Genomic DNA, 15,728 nt, shown 5'->3' on the forward strand with positions numbered 1-15,728 from the left:
TGTCAAGAGTACCTGGGTGAAACCATTCAATTCCCGTTGAAAGTGGTTGTTCATCCTTTGTGGGGAGGTAGCAAGGACAAATACAATGGAAACAACATGGAAAAATTGTCAATCTACTACCTTATAATTGGAAACACAGAGCACTTCTAGGTGAGTCTGCTGTAGCCCAAAATTTTTCCAGCATAAAACTCTCCTCTTGGGCTATGAACTGCCTAAGAACTGGTTTGGAGACAATAAAAGTTGCAAATGCTTTCACCTTTAGTCCTGATTTACCTCCAGTCCCAGTTTGTGTGGTCAACATCTGGAGGTGGAAAACACCGACTCGAAGGTAGGTGGAGTTCCTGCGCCACCATCGGTGCCACGCGGCTGCCCCAAGGGAGGGAGGAGGTTTGTGGGTGAATAAGACCATGGCCCAGCTTGAGCAGCCTCATGGTGAAGACGGCCAAGGCCCAGGACCAGGCCCAGGAAAAGCAGTGTCCAACTTGCATGGGACGTCCTCTGTGTGAGCCCGAGCAAGGAGCCAGTGCAGGGGAGATGGAGGGAGAGAAGAGGGGGAGCGAAGGCCCAAGAGACAAAGCCATTGCAAACCCCAGCTGAGATGTCTATTGAGATCTCTGTGGACGTGAAGCCACGAGGGGCGCAAGGCCAGGTCGTACAAGGGAACCGTCCGTGTCGGAGGAGCCGGATGCAGGGAGGCGCCTGCCCTGAGTGAAACTCTTCCAGCTCGGAGAAGCTCCAGCCCAGGGGCCTTTGCTGCACGGGAGAAGCCAGCTTAAGCACAGACCAGCCCAGCAGCTTCCCACAGGCAGCGCCTGGATGGGCTCAGGCTCCAGACCAGGCGGCCCCCCACCCCCAGCGCCAGCCCCTGCAGGGCTCTGGGCAAAGGGCCCCCAGCAGCACTTGGCCCTGAGCCCCAGCACTGGTGTTAGCAAATAAAAACCTAGGATTGCGGAGTAGCCCAGGGATTGACACGACACCTCATTCGATGAGTGACAGAAAGGCTTTAATTACTATAAGTATTTAAAATCATCTCAAGTGAGCCCAAGTCAATGCAAAGTCCAGCAATTAGCCATAAGGTGATGATTTCTCTCCAAACAGGCGATGAAGAAGTGGTCTGTTTCTATTCAACTTCTGGAGTAAGTCAGGTGCGTCAGCAATTGGTGTCACAGAGATTTCTCACTCTTGAAGCACGCGCTGTTTGCTGTTTTACTGCCTTTTTCTCCCTTTAGTTTAGCATCTTCGAAGCATTCTTTTAGTTCTGCAAATCAAAGGATCCCAAGCAATAACTGACAGGGAAAACCTGCTCATCACTGGTTATCAGAAGTTCCTAATTCGAATGAGTTACCTTCTTCGGTAACAAGAGGTGATCCGGTTTGAAACATATCAAGAAACAGATTCACAGCCAGGAAAAAGACACTGAATCAGGAGGAGACATCTATCACATACGGCGAATGTCTCTTCCTGCACATAAACACAAGCTAATTGCAAAAGAAATATTTACCATACTAATTAATCAAGGATAGACATCTCATGTGGTTACACACCAGACACTAGGAAATCATCCTAAATAGAGCAAGATGAGCTGAGGAGATAATTCATTATCCCTTCTCGGATGGCCTCGCCATGACCTCGCGTCCTCTTGCAACATGCAGTTAGCATCCGTATTCTGTATTTTCACTTTTGTGAGCAGGCACAAGCTTAGCACGGGTTTCAGAGTCATCGCTGGGGCGGTGTCCTCAAGGGTCCGTGCTGGTGGCCGCGCTCGACTCCCCCAGGACCACCGAGCGCCGGGACTGATTGGTCGGTGCAACGGGACGGGCTTGTCAGCGCAGACGGCATCTTTCACTTGGGCAGCTCCCGGGGCAGAGGGGAGGGGACGGGGTGGGTAGATGGTACTCCTCCGGGGTCACAGAGAGTAGGAAGCCAGAGCGGCCCGTTTCCCCGCGTGGGGGGTCCGTTCCCCGGCTGTTCCCCATCACTCAATGGCACAGTCTCAGCTCAGGCCCAGGCCCCTTCGCCCAAACCCAGAGCGAGAACCAGGGCCGGATTCTGTCCCCAGCGAAGGAGGCCGGCGGGAAGGTGAAGATCGGGGCCTCGGTGTCAGCATCGAGAAACGACACCTGCCCCCCCGCACAGTCCAGACAGACCCGCACCCTCCTGGGCGCCCGGCGCAGGGACAGGCGGGTGGGAGCAGGGGCCGTGAGAGCCCAGACCTGATCCCAACAGCAATGCACCACCCAGATCCCGTCCTCGGGGCTAAATCTGATCCCTCCCTTCCTCCTCACAGACTCTCTGGCAACCCCCACGGCCCAGTCCTTCTGCCCCACCTCCACCTGCACCTCCCAGCAGTGTCTCCCGGAGGTGAATCCCTCCCGGCCCAGCACACACTGGTTCACATCAAATCTCTCAGGATTGTCAGGCACAGGCTGCCGTTTGTCTGCACATCTCACACTTCTCCGATCCGCAGACAGGATGAGGTGGGGATTTGCCGTGTCTGGATCCAGAGTCACCGTCGCTGGCAGAGAGAATGGCAGCGTCAGGGCAGAGCTCAGCCCGGGGCAGACGGGCCGTTCTTCCCCCTCCCCACCAGCCCCGTCCTGCCTCCGACCGTCCTGGGCCCCCGCAGCTGCCTCTGCCCTGGGCCCGGGGGCTGAGCACCGACGGCCCCGCAGCCCCTCAGCCTGGCACGGGGGAGAGCCCCTGGCCTGGGGGAAAGGGAGCAGGTAGCTGCAAATCCATAGGCAAGAATAGGAAAATCCCAGCCCAGTTTCCCAGGTCCCAGCGCGGGGGGTTTGGTGCTGGGCTGGGAGAGGGTTTGACTCTTGTCTGGGGTGGCCATGGGCTCTGCTGGATCATTGTGTTAATGCCAGGACCAGCTCCCCAGCGCTTACCCTTTGTGTATGATCCCTCTGGTACCCTTTTGCCCTTCTCCAAGGTGGACGGCAGAGTCTCTGCAGGGGAAAGGGGCACAGATATCAGACTTGTGGTGTCTGGTTCATGCTCCTGACTTAGACCTGCCTTGGTCCTGAGCTCCTGAGATGGAGCAGAGACCCCGGGGCAGCTCCTGCCCTGCTGCTGAGACTGTGGCTGCAGAAGCTGCTCCACATCTCCCTGCTCCCTGTTTATGTTTAATTTTGACTTTTAACTTTGGTGGCCTGACATGCGGCACTGGGGCTCGCTCTGAGTGGGGCAGGGCCCCGCAGCTCCCACCACCCCAGCTGCAGGTGCCCATGCTGAGCAGCGCTGGAGCAGCAGGGGCCCTGCGGCTCTGCACCCAGGGCAAAGGGGCGCCCAGAGGAGCCCTGGTTCATCAGCGATTTGCACAAAGGCAGAGAGAGGCCCTTGTCTTGTGTCTTCATTCCTGTTACCAGCTATATCAGTCCAGCAGGTTTAGTTTATCTCCCAATTAAAAAAGATGCTGGCTCCAAATTCAAATCAACTGCTTGTCTCTTCTTCCTCAATAAGGACACTTCCCTATTCCCTTTTGCAGCACCCTTCTCAATACCTTGAAACTTCTTCAGAGTCTCCTGTAGAATAAGTGTTTCTCCAGACAAGATGCTGAGTCTTGTTTCCAGCTCTGGGCAAATCCCCTCTGGCAGCTGGAACGGCTCCTTCTTGCACCTGGGAAAAACGAGTCTGTGTCATTTGATTTTCTTTTTGCAGCTCAGCTACATGGTGGATGAAGGCACCTAGAGACTGACTCTGGCCATGTGCCTTAGCCGCAGGGGCAGGTGAAACACAGACAGTGGTAGTCACAGGCGATGCGTAGGAGGAGCTTGGTTGGGAACATGCCCCCATGACAGGGCTGGTGGTGCTGAGAGAGCTCGCCAGCTCTGGTCCCACAGACGATGCCACCCACTCGACTTGGGAGGCACCAGTTGCCCACGGTGGCAGTGGCAGCTCCCCCAGAAGGGACCGATCCCCAGCAGGGATGTTTTCTTCAGCTCCAAAATGTCCAGGACATATCCTGGGATCACTGCATTTTCTCCAGGACCCTTCCCTCTATGGGGAGTCAGGTGGAGCCACGTACCTGCTCAGCGTGCTCCTTGTGTCCTAAAGGGAGAGACAAAGATGCAAGAGTGAGCTCAGTGCAATGCCCCACACTGGAGACCCCCTGTCCGAGGGGACGCACTTTGTCCTCAGACTCCGAGTGCTGCACACAGAGGATCTGGGGTAAGTTCAGCCCCTTTACAAGCCCTGATTTAGTGATCCCCAAGAGGTGTAATAGGGCAGCCATGCACCTTGGGCAGTGGGCATGCACAGGGCAGCAGCAGCTGGGGCTGTTATTCTGCATGTCCCATCACTGCCACCATGTGCCTGTCAGGGGCCATTGCCCTTGTCCCCCCTCCTCAGTTATGCACCTGGTCCTGGCAGACCCAAGGTTTACCCCTTTCCCTCCCCTGCTCTGGGACTGGAGACATTTCATGTGCCTCACCTGCAGGAGGTCACTGGCGGCCTGCTGGCACTTCCCCTCCAGCTCCCTGATCAGGTTGGTGAGATGGGAAATCTCCTCGGAGAGTTGGGTGACAGTCTCCCCCTGACTCTTCTCAATGCTGCTCTCCAGCTCTCCCAGCTCGGCCAGCACGAGTCGCTCTTGCTCCTCCAGAAACCGGCGCAGTCGCTCAAACGCAGCCACAACCTTCTGCCTCTCGGCTGCTGCCTTTTGCTGCCAGGAACAGAGAGAAACCACATCAGGGAGAGCAGCCGCTTTTGGGAGAGTCAGGGCATGGTTTGTAAGGCCCCGTGGTCCTGACTGTCCACATGGCTGGGACCTCCGACCTCCCACCGTCTGGAGCAGAGCTGGGGGTAGCTCAGGTCTGGGGCCCTGCCTGGGATCTCTTCACTTGTCATTTTGCAGAGGTTTTTTCTATTTCCCTGAGAGCCAGGACCTTAAGGAGGGGAGAAGTCCATGGCTGTCAGCAAGGATAGCTTTCCTCTCATAATCAGTAACCCTGGTTTTGTCTGTTTAACAATTCAAACTTCTGTGATATAAACCTCAAATCCATATTTTTCAACAATTAAAGTGAAACACCGCTATATATATAGCTGTCAGCTGAACACAATTTTTTTGTTTGCAAGGCCTGGCTCCATGCACCTGCCACAACACCCTGCAACACACGGTCACAAAATGCCACGGTCACTGTCCCACCAAACATGCAGAGCACGACACGTCCCTTCCTTCCTCCCCCATGTCAGCCGGACCCCAGCAGCACCCACCTGGTATTCCTGGTGTTTCTGGCTTTCACTCCCTTGCAGTGCTTCAAGCCTCTCCCTCTCCCCCCTTAGCATCTGCATCTGAGTCTGAATTTGTTCCTGTAGGAATGAAAACTCCTTGGGTCAGTTCTCCTTGGAGGGGAGAAGCTGGAGTCTCTTCCCCGCACCATAACTGAGAGGGCTGCTTCAGGGTCTGCTGTGAGCACAACACCAGGAAAGCCCATGTGCTCACGCTGGACCAGCAGCTCCCTGTACAGCGCACCCTTGCAGGAAGCTGCACTGAATAGTGTGCGCTTAACACAGCTGGAGCAGCAAGCAGCCAGTTTCCAGCTGGATTGTGGAGCCAGCTCCTGCCCAGCAGGAAGAGCACATAGAAAAATGGAGCCGGTCCTAGGGAGGTGCCACAAGGCAACACTGCAACCAGTGGGAAGTGCAGACTGTCAGGGACATGCACTGAACAGAAAATAACACAGCCTTGAATCCACCGCGGTTGACAGTGCAGAGTGCCAGCCAGTCTTAGGCAGCTGGGCCGGACAAGACACAGGTCTGGTCTCTGGGCACTGAAATGAAGATACTCAGAAACAAGGCACCAGGCATGAAGTATCACAGCCCAGCAGTACAGCTACAGCTACAGTGACAGCGAGATGCCTCAGAAAGAGCAGCATTAATCCAGGACCAGTGCAGCACGGCATTTGGTAGCCAGGCCTGGACAGAGACAGGGAAGGAGGTGCTCAGATACAAAAGGAGGTCCTGGCCGTGCTTCATGGACTTGGGCGGTGCAACCACGTCCCCTCTGGACCCAGCATTAGCCCTGAAGCCCCTGGCACCAATGCAATGTGCATTACTGAGACTTATGCAATGCGCCAGGAGCATCGGCTGGGGGAAGCGGCTGCTCGTGGCAAATCCCGTGAGCAGGGCCTGCCCTCCAGAGCATGCCACGTGGGCTCTGTCCAAGGCGAACAGAGTCTGTCCACGCGCTACAATCCCCCCGTCCCCAAGGACTCCCCAGGCAGCTCCCAGGGACGGTTGTAACAACTGAAGGGAAACCGGTGCCAGACACCCCCTGTTTCAAGACACCGTCCCGCACACAACCGTGGGTCGGTGACACTGGAGGAGGTTCACTGCTCTGCGTGTCCAGGGCCAGGGGACCAACGTTCCTGCTTCATCTGCTTTCAAAGGAAAGAATTGATGACAAGTGTGTAGTAATTGGGCGATTTTAAGGTTAAAATGCTAGTCATTATTATGGGATGGAGCTGGAGACCAGCCGTCCCCGCTCTGTTGTGCGAGGATTACTGTCATTTCCCAGGCAGGTGGTTTTTGTCCCCGAATCAAACAGCCGGGGTTTCGGGGTGGAGAAGAGCACGTCTCCGTCGTCTTTGCTGTGTCAGGAACGTAACACAGGGCATTTGGGTCCTTTTCGCCTCCCCCCAGCAGGATGGCTTGCACAGAGGCTACCACAAACCAGCCTCCGTGTGCAGCCACGCCGTTGTGCCGTGGCTGCGGGGTAGAAAGACCCAATGCCGCAGGGATGTGTACGTCCCACCCAGCTGCACAGCGGGACCGGGCCCGTGCGCCCGTACCTTGAACTGCTGCGCAGCCTCCTGGATGGGAGCCGCGGGGTGAGCTCGGTGCGCCCGGGACTCCCGGCAGATCACGCACATCAGGACCTGCTCTGTCTCGCAGAAGAGCTTCAGAGCCTCCCCGTGCTGCTCGCACACCATCTTGCCCCCGGCTCCCTCTGCTGACCCCACGCTCAGGCCCTTTACCACTTCGACTAAATTGCCCAGCTGCCTGTTTGGGCCCAGGAGCCTCTGGGCAAAGGTCTGTCTGCACTGGGGGCAGGTGACGTCCGTCTCGGCCCCCTCCCAGCACTGGGCGATGCAGGCTCGGCAGAAGTTGTGCCCGCAGCCCACGATCATCACCGGGTCCCTGAACAACTCCAGGCAGACGGAGCAGGTCACCTCGTCCCGGAGGCTTTGTACAGCGCTCGCCGTGGCCATGGCTGTGAGATGGGAGGGCACAGGGCTACTTTCACTTTCCTGAGCTCAGGGCTGGGCTCACCCTGTGCCGTTTCCTTCCTGCGAAATAATGATGCTGAGCTGGGAGGAGCCGGGGTCAAGATCCAGTCTTGGGATCGCGGGGGATCTGGTAACCCTTTGTGGAGCAGCAGCTTGGCACAACTCCAGTGAAAACAGCAGAAAAAGGGTTTGAAGCCACTACACAACAATTCAACACACCCAGCATTTCTCACTGCACCTGCTGTCAGCCAAGAGCTTTTCAGAGCTGTCAGGACTGTTATTTGGGGCTGAGACCTACCTAAAACCTCAGAGCAGGCAAGATATCAGCCTAAAAACTCAGACTGTCCTGGAAGTGCTCAGTTTTCCTGGGGTGGGGTGGAATGGGCAAGGGAGGTTATAAAATTATAAAAGAAAGACAAATAATCCAGCTCTCCCCTCCATTGAATGTAATTTCTCATGTTTCATTGCAAAGCTCTTCAATGGCAAGGGCTGCTCCAGACCTCACCCTGTGCCTGCGAGGAGCCTGGTGCGTCCCCCTGAGAGGAACTGTGCGGTTCTCCTCTCCAGCCGGGGCAGGGCCAGCGTCACCCCAGGGCGCCTACACGGGGACCAGGGTGCTGCCAGCCTTCACTGCCACAGGTTATTCAGTCTCTGCCCAGGGACTCTGCCGGCTCCCCACAGTCCCAGGTCTGGCTGCATGTCCTCAACCCCAGGATTTCGTCAGGCGGTTGCAGGCACCTGCTAAAACATGCATTTCTCCTTCCCTTGTGGCATCCTTAATTCCACACACTTGGTCAGGATTTCACTGACCTGCAGGTTTTGCCGTTCCTCAAGCTGAAACATGTTGTCAGTGCCCAGAGCCTCCTGCCCAACACAACAGCTTGTAGAAATACAGATGACTTCCCACTGCGGGGTTTGATCTCTGCCCTGCTAGCCCCTCAATACCGTTCAAATCTCTGTTCAAGCATTTCCCATTCTCCCCGTTTTCCCTGGCAGAAGCAGACCAGGCGGAGGCTGCTCACACCCAGTTTAGTTTCCTGGTCCCTCTTAGGCTGCCCAGGGACTCTGCTATGGCTGGAGCTGTGACCCCAGATCTGCATTGCCCTGTGCTGCTGTGCATGGATGGGCCTTTCTTTCCCTCCCCACATTGCTCACAGCGCAAGACTGAACAGCAACACGGCGACCGCTGCTCCTTCACTGCGCACTTCCCACCCCACGACCTTCTTGTGGGATCGGGACAGCCGCAGAGTCGGGAAGGAACAGCCTCGTATTGACGGTCGGGGAGAGCGGCTTCGCCTGCAGCCCAGCTCTCAGCCTCACAACAGCCCCCTGTTGAGAGACCATCTCCAAATGATAATCTTTGGCTTCCACGTCCCTACAACCCTGGCGGTCCCTGTACATCCCCCTGGACTTTGCCCCGTTCCTCCTGGCTGCTCCCTGGGCTCCTGCACCTGGGACTTTGCCCTCCTTCCCTGAGTTGCCATCCCTGGGATTTCCACCTCCCCTGTGTGGGTGGGTCTGTCTGTGCCCGCAATGGCACCTGCCCTGCCTGTGTCACCCCCTCCCACACCCAGCCCAGCCTCTCCAACCCTTCCCACACCAACAGACGCGTCCCCAGCTCCCATTTCTCACCCTGCAACCGCTGGTGCCAGGGGATGATAGGTAACAGCCCTCGCCCATCGTGGCCCGCAGGAACCTGGCCCCAGTGCCCTCCTGGCTCTCCCACAGCCTCGTCACACCCCAGAGCATCCCAAGTCCTGGCCCCGTTGAGCTCAGACCCTCTCAGCTCTCACAGACCACCAGGTCCACCCAGCCTCCAGTGCCTGGGCAGCCTCCTCCCTGGGACAGGCAGCGTGAGGGCAGGAGAGGAGACACAGCTGATTTCCAGCTTGGGAGACCGCCTGTTCCTTATTGTGTGGGAGAGTCCCAGAATGGGATCTTCAAGTCCCGGTCCCAGGCTGGACGACTCCAAATCAGCATTTCTTCCAGATTTGCAGTGGGGCAGGGACTGGGTCTAGGGGCGCTGCCCAGCCAGGGTGGTACATGGGGCCCCGGGACTGGGGTGGGGAGCAGGACAGCCCTGGGCAGCTCATCCAGGGGGTAGGAGGGAGGATGACTTCCTGCTTTTGTGTGCACCCCCTCTGGGAGGAGGGCATGGGGGGGGCATGTGCCCCCCAGATTTGTTTGCAGGGCCGGGGTGGATGTGGGCTGCCTGCTGCAGGCTCAGGGCTCCCTGCTCTGGTGCTCTTCCCCCAGGAGCCCCGAAGGGTCCAGAGATTTGGTAGTGGCCAGCAAACGCCATTGACATGTCTAACAAGGCATATTTAAACCATGCATTATATTATGACTTCATCTTAAAATACTAGTATGGTGTATGACCAAATGTATTGACTGTTATTTTGCTATAATAAATGTATTTTTATTAAAACAAACAGTCTTGTCAAAGAAAACCTTTAGCTAAAGAAGGAAAAGTAACGTGTCACTGTGTTAAACAACATTGCACTGTGGGAAAATAAAAGAAGAAACCCTCTCTTTTACTTCCCCAAGCTCTTTTGACCTGACAAGAGATCTAGATTCAGTGCAGTCGGTGGGGCCTCCAGCCATGCGACACCCTGCACCATGCTGCCAGGATGTGGGACTCTCCCTGACCCCAATCACAAGGGTGGGGGAGCTCCCTGTACAGACAGGTGGGCATAGCTCTAACAGCCCTAAATGCCCCCACCAGCAGTGGGTTCGGGAGAGGGGCGTGTGGGCCAATCTTCCCCGGGGTGAGTCTCTCTCTTCCTTCCTCCAACAAGCTGGGAGAGGGGACAGCATCCCAGGGCTGTCTGACAGTGGGACCTAGAGGACTACGGGGCAGGCACTGGAAACCCCTGTTGGCAGAGCGGGTTGGATTATCCTGTCCTGGCTGTCTTCAGAGGAACGAGCCCAGCGAGTGGGTCCTGGAGACGTAGTGGTGTTGGCGTTTCTGTGCTGGTGGCCCAATGCTGCCCTAGACAAGGACAGAGTGCAGTGCCTAGTGCCCCAGTGACCTGATGCATTTTAACTGGCTGGCATTAAAGGGCCAGTTGGAATACAAAGAAGTTCTTCTTGATGTCTTATTTATTTAAGGGGACCTGGGTGATGATCAGGGCATCTTCTGCCTCCAGGCAGGTCAGGATGACCCGTGATGCCCATCCCTCAGGGTGCCAGTGCCCTGAATCAAGCAGCTGTTGCCTGTGTCAGTCGCACATCATCCCTGGGCCTCCGGATCCTGTCCTCAGGCAGCGCAGGGACCACATCTCAGGAGAGGATTGTCCCCAGGCTGTATGAAGCCCTAAGAGGTGGGTGGGAGAGCTTCTTACCCTTACCGTGAATAAGTTCTTCCTGATGTCTAATTTAAATGTGCTCTGTCAGTTAGTGGCAATTATTTCTAGTTATCCCAAAGGGCACCCTGGTAAATAGAGTATCTCCTATTTCTTTCTGCCCGCTGCAACTCCCTGATGAATTTGTAGATGGCCGCAGGTCACATCTCAGCCTTCTCTTGCGGAGGCTGAAGACATCCAGGTCCCTTAATTTCTCTTTGTAGGACCTTATGTGCAGGCCCTGAACCATATGAATGGCCTCTGGACCTGCTCAAGGTTATCCACATTCCTCTTCAAGTGCAGCGCCCAAACCTGAGTGCAGTTTTCCAGCTGCGCCCTTACCAATGCCGCAGAGAGGGGAAGTGTCACCTCCCCAAACCTGTTTGTGATGCACCTGCTAATGCATGTTAGACTGTGGTTAGCTTTACTTATCACTTTGTCACACTGACTACTCAAATTCATCTTGGAGTCGACTATGACTCCAAGATCCCGTTCTGCTGCTGTGCTGCTTAGAAATTTATCTCCCAGGTTGTAAGTGTGATGGTGACTCTTTCTCCCTAGGTGCAGCTCTTAGCACTTGACTTCATTTAAGTGCATCCTATTCTGTCCATGATCCATCTCTAACCCGTTACTTCTTGTGTAATCAGGAGCAGATGCCCCTCCCAGGGCATGGAGGCAGGCACCCAGGCCAGCCTGCCCGTCACCAGAGAGGCCAGCACCCAGGCAGAGGGCCCCCGGCATGAAGACACCTGCACCCAGACCGGGGCCCTCTGCCTGGCTGAGGTGGGGTGCCAGGCTGGCCCGGGGCCGACGTTGGAGGCAAGCACCCAGACCAAAGGGCGATGACAGGGGCAAAGGTATGATGCTTTTCCTAGTGTTAGCTTGTGAGCGTGGGGTCTGTGTGAGGAGTGGAGGGAGGGCTGGAGCCAGGACTCTGTTCCTGGTCCTGGGAAGGGACGCACAGTTTGGGAGGACAGGTCGAGGGTCCGGACCCCTGGTTCCTTCCCAGCTCTGGAGGCCTCTGGAGGCAATAGGTTAGTAAAAGGGAAATGAGTCGTGTGTCTTCAGTAAGTCCTTTTGACCGCAAGTGCCTCCAGCGCCCTGTGTGTCTAGGTGGGGCGGGGCTGGGGCAGGGGTCGACAGCCCTGGGCTCTCTGTGCTGGGAGTCCTCCCCATTGTGTATATCCAGACCGCAGCCAGGAACCAGCCCTAGGCCCAGCAGCACAGGGGGAGGAAGGGAGATGGGTCCGGCAGGGCTCGCGGGGCCAGTCGCTGGGACAGAGGCAGCAGTGGAGAGAGGGGAGGCCGGGGCATGGGCTGGCGGAAGTGGCAGGGCCTGGGGGTTTGGGTGTCTGCGAGGTGACCAGTGTCTCTGCCTCCCACCCCCAGTGCTGACACGGTGGCAGAGGGGAGGAGATGAAGGTGGGGAGCACTGAGAAGGTGAGTGTCCCCTTGCACCCCAGCAGCACCAGTGTGAGGGGTGCCGTCCACCAGCCCACATGATGATCGAGTGCCTCCTGCCTCCAGGCCACTCAGGATGAGCCATCCTCCCTCTCCGACAGGGCTCTAGTGCCCCTTAAGGACCGGCTATCTTCCATTTTGACCCCTCATTGCCCACGGACCCTGCTGCCAGGGTTTTCACCCAGGGTTTTGGAGGTCAGGGCTTCTGGCCCTGGTCAGGCCTGCTGGGACAGAAAGCCCCACTGAACCATGTGTGAGAACCACGTACTGCTCCCAGCTGGGGAGACTCTCCTTTGCCCTGTGGTTGTTCCCTGGGGCTTAGTGTGGGGCCAAGATCCACCCCATCCCACTCATACTAGTTTCTTCTCGCCTGGCCTGCACCCCACCCAGAGCTTGCCCTGACTCTGCCCCTCTCCCACAGACTCGCCTGGATTGTCCCATGCTGTAATGCCCCCAGGAGATGAACAGCTGAACTCCTCCCGTCCCCACACACCCCTATCCTCCACTCCCTCCATCCTCCCCTGCCTGATCCGGGATGGGCCCACAGGATGCCAGCGTTGGTGATTCTGCCTCTCTGAGCATGTAAATGGATTCCTGTTCCTTCTAAGTTTCCGCAGTCTCTTCTTTTGTCTCGTTGTCTTGGGCCTGCACACTCCACCTGAGGGGCCGTCATGACTTTAGGACTTCTTTGGGCTGCAAGGAAGCATGTCCTTTGAAAATGTCCATAAGCCAGGCAGGCTGCAAGTGCGCCTGAGGTATAAGGCAAGGAGGATGCACAAGTGCAAACAGCAAAGCAAGTGGCATGGTATGAGCCACTGCTGCATTCCTCTGGTTTTACACCTGTTCAGCTTTCTGGTTTTAAACGGAGTGCCTTTGGCCTAGATCTGGACCATCAGATCTGGACTGGACAGTCCAGCCCAATGCCATCAGACTGATGGCAAGGTTTTCAAAAGGGCTTAAGCTTCGTATGCCAAGCTTTGATCCTTCTGAGTGCTGTAGGGTCGACTGCTGCCTTCCGAGTCAAGGGTGGTATTTGCAGGCCAGCAGCCAGTCTATGACGGGATTGCTTCTCTTGGTGCCCCCACTCCCTGGGTGGTGCTCTCAGGGGGAGACCAGCGCTCTTGCTAGTGTTAGGTTGCTGTATGATGAACGACCTCCAAAGTATCCAACTGGAAACTCCACGTTTCCCTGAAATAATGTCTCTTGTCCTTGTTCTCAGAGTATAGATGTCGATATGGGCCTAAACATTTTTGTGGACGGTTGCAGCTTTTACGAGGAAGGAAAATGTTTGTGACCACAGCTCATCAGTCAGACAGCCCTGGGGAAGATAAAGTAACCAGGCTATATGCAGGCTGATCCATCCCTTACCACTTCTCCTAACCCCAGCCCATCATGTTCCCATTTGCTTGAAGCATTCAAAGCCCTAGGAAATCTTAATGTGGAGATTGGCCCCCTCACTCTCATGTATCCTTGTAACAGGCGTCCACCCACTGCACCTTGGCACTGTGGCTCAGGTGACCCGGCTGCAATCAAGGCAGGCAGTGCCATGCCGAACACAGGACACCCCCGCAACTGCCCCGAAGACCGGTGGAACAGCCTAAGAGCGTACCCAGAGAGAGAGGCACCCGGGGCTTGCACTGGGACACTTGACACAGGATTGGATGCTTTCCAAGCTGCCAAAAAAATCTGGTAGTTTTCCCCAAGCCCACCACACTTGGGGAAGCATTGGACACTTTTCCGGCTTCTATAGCATTTAGGAAAAACCTGGAGGCTCAACTCACCACTGCAAGGAGTCCAGCAGGTTCCCACCACAGACCAAAATACCCAGGGAAGCACCACACCGTTCTCTGGACTGCCGGAGCATCGAGTACACAAGTGGATGCTATCCCTTCCAGCACAGATGCAGCAGGACCCCAAAGTGCACTCAGTACACCTGTGCAGAAGCCTCCAGCTCAGGTGTGGATGGAAGAGGGCTGTCCAGGGTGATCTGACGTGGGAAACAGGTGAAGAACTGCAGCAAGGAGGCTTCCCAACACCACGCACCCAACCAGTACACCTGCAGGCTTGGAGCACCCCAGCAGGAAAGCTGGTGTCACTCAGGCACAGTGGTGCCATCCATGAGATGGTGCCATACCTGGCCTCGTGCCTGGGTTAGAAGAACTCATGCAAAAATGGCAACAGGCCAGGAAATATAGTGTCCCGATGGTGGGTGAGTGAGGGGGGCACCAGCACAGGACAAACCAATGCCGAAGAAAGGGATTGCGCCGCACAGAGGCATCGTGGCCTTGCCTGGCTGCGCAGTATGAGCTAATCAACTTTCATGACCTTTTTAGTTGTGATTTTGCACACAGAAGGCAGAAGCAGAATCCTTGCGGTCACAATTCTCGCCAGACACTTTGCATAGAAGAAAAGACAATGTCATCATGCCGAGATGTCACCACGGCTAATTACAAGACCCGAGTAGAAAGGGGTGAGCTGCAGGGAAGGAGGAGCTCCAGAGAAGTCATGAACATGCTGTCACACCTGGACCCCCAGGGAACCACTGATCCCCACCTCCAGGCAAGTGAAAGTTCACCCAGTGGAAACACCAGAGTTGCAGTGTGGTGTGACCCAGGTGGGTGGGATGTGCCTGCAGCCCAATGCCAACTGCACTGAGCATGAGCCTGTCACAAACCCACTCCCCCTTGCAGTAAATGTCTCTTCCATCAATTCGTCTCTTCCCCTTTCTGACACTAAGTCAAGCCCAGCACAATTGCAGTGAGGCCTGATGTTGGTATCCTAGCTGAGAACCAGAGAGGGGTGAGGATGCTGCAGCACTACAGATTCCCTGTGCAGTTGGCCTAGGCACAGCAGGTTGCTTGATCCAGTCCAGCAGGACTTCCCATTGCATCCATATCTGCCTTGTGTCCGAGGGCCACATATCAAGCTGTCACGCTACGTCTTATCTTAAACCTTTCCATGTTCTGGGAATTGTTGGAGAATGCCTTGAGGGCTTCCTGACATGGGTTGGGATTGTGTTTTTCTCCTGCTGCCTATCATAGTGCCCTGCATACAGCATGTCCCACAACATAATACACACCTTGTTCGAGGATGACAGAATGGAGAGAAAAAGCTCTTTATGTGTAGGACTGAACTGGGGAGCAGCAGCAAGGCATCTGAACCGACTCATTGCTCTGCACCCTGTAGATCACATGAAGGTTTGACTTTATTGTTCCCAGGACCGGGCAGAAACTGCTCTTACTCGATGTCTTCGTGTAATGGGTAATGGGATTTCCAGCACCGGGTTATTTTTCAAAGAAGGGGTCTGTTCTATTTTGAAAAAGACAATACTTTCTAGGCTGACATATTAACAAGCCCCTGATCCTGAAGGAGAGGATCTGCTGGGAGTGAGGGAATGTTGCCCAGTAGGATCCTGGAGAGCTTGCATGAGCACAGCAGGGCTAAGCTGATCCTCTCTCAGTTTTGTTCTCTCCAAATACACACTTTGCTGCCCCAGGAGGTTGCAGAAGTCCCAATCTCAGTGGAGCGCTGCAACTCAAGCCCCAAAGCTTTGGCCCTGGCAACTAGCCCTGCAGCTCCCATTCCCTCTCTGCAAATAGGCAGGCATTCATCCCTTCAGTGGGCTGGGGAGGGACACAGGGACACCATTTGAGCTTGTATTTGAAAGGCTCTGGCTGGAGTAGGAGAAAAG

At 55.8% G+C, this 15,728-nt stretch overlaps 1 protein-coding gene across 1 annotated transcript; it reads right to left on the reverse strand.

The window, feature by feature from the left end:
- Positions 1 to 986: 986 nt before the first annotated feature.
- On the reverse strand, positions 987 to 8,610 carry LOC132244098 (zinc finger protein RFP-like). The gene is made up of 8 exons (XM_059715107.1): positions 8,388 to 8,610; positions 6,795 to 7,394; positions 5,218 to 5,313; positions 4,436 to 4,666; positions 4,031 to 4,053; positions 3,506 to 3,621; positions 2,892 to 2,951; positions 987 to 2,515 (listed from the first exon to the last, which is right to left on the reverse strand). The coding sequence occupies exons 2-8, from the start codon at positions 7,212 to 7,214 to the stop codon at positions 1,980 to 1,982; spliced, it is 1,482 nt and encodes a 493-aa protein (XP_059571090.1). The 5' UTR covers positions 7,215 to 7,394; positions 8,388 to 8,610; the 3' UTR covers positions 987 to 1,979.
- Between the last annotated feature and the right edge of the window lie 7,118 nt (positions 8,611 to 15,728).

This window comes from Alligator mississippiensis, chromosome 11 (genome assembly GCF_030867095.1).
Source record: "Alligator mississippiensis isolate rAllMis1 chromosome 11, rAllMis1, whole genome shotgun sequence".
Lineage (NCBI taxonomy): Eukaryota > Metazoa > Chordata > Crocodylia > Alligatoridae > Alligator > Alligator mississippiensis.

Bases quoted from the DNA above. Each gene is read 5' to 3' on its own strand.
- LOC132244098 (XM_059715107.1), bottom strand. From the start codon at position 7,214: ATGGCCACGGCGAGCGCTGTACAAAGCCTCCGGGACGAGGTGACCTGC. The intron at 3,622-4,030 runs GTACGTGGCTCC...CGTTTTTCCCAG, and splicing joins ACAAGGAGCACGCTGAGCAG to GTGCAAGAAGGAGCCGTTCC. The intron at 2,952-3,505 runs GTATTGAGAAGG...TTTCCCCTGCAG, and splicing joins GACTCTGAAGAAGTTTCAAG to AGACTCTGCCGTCCACCTTG.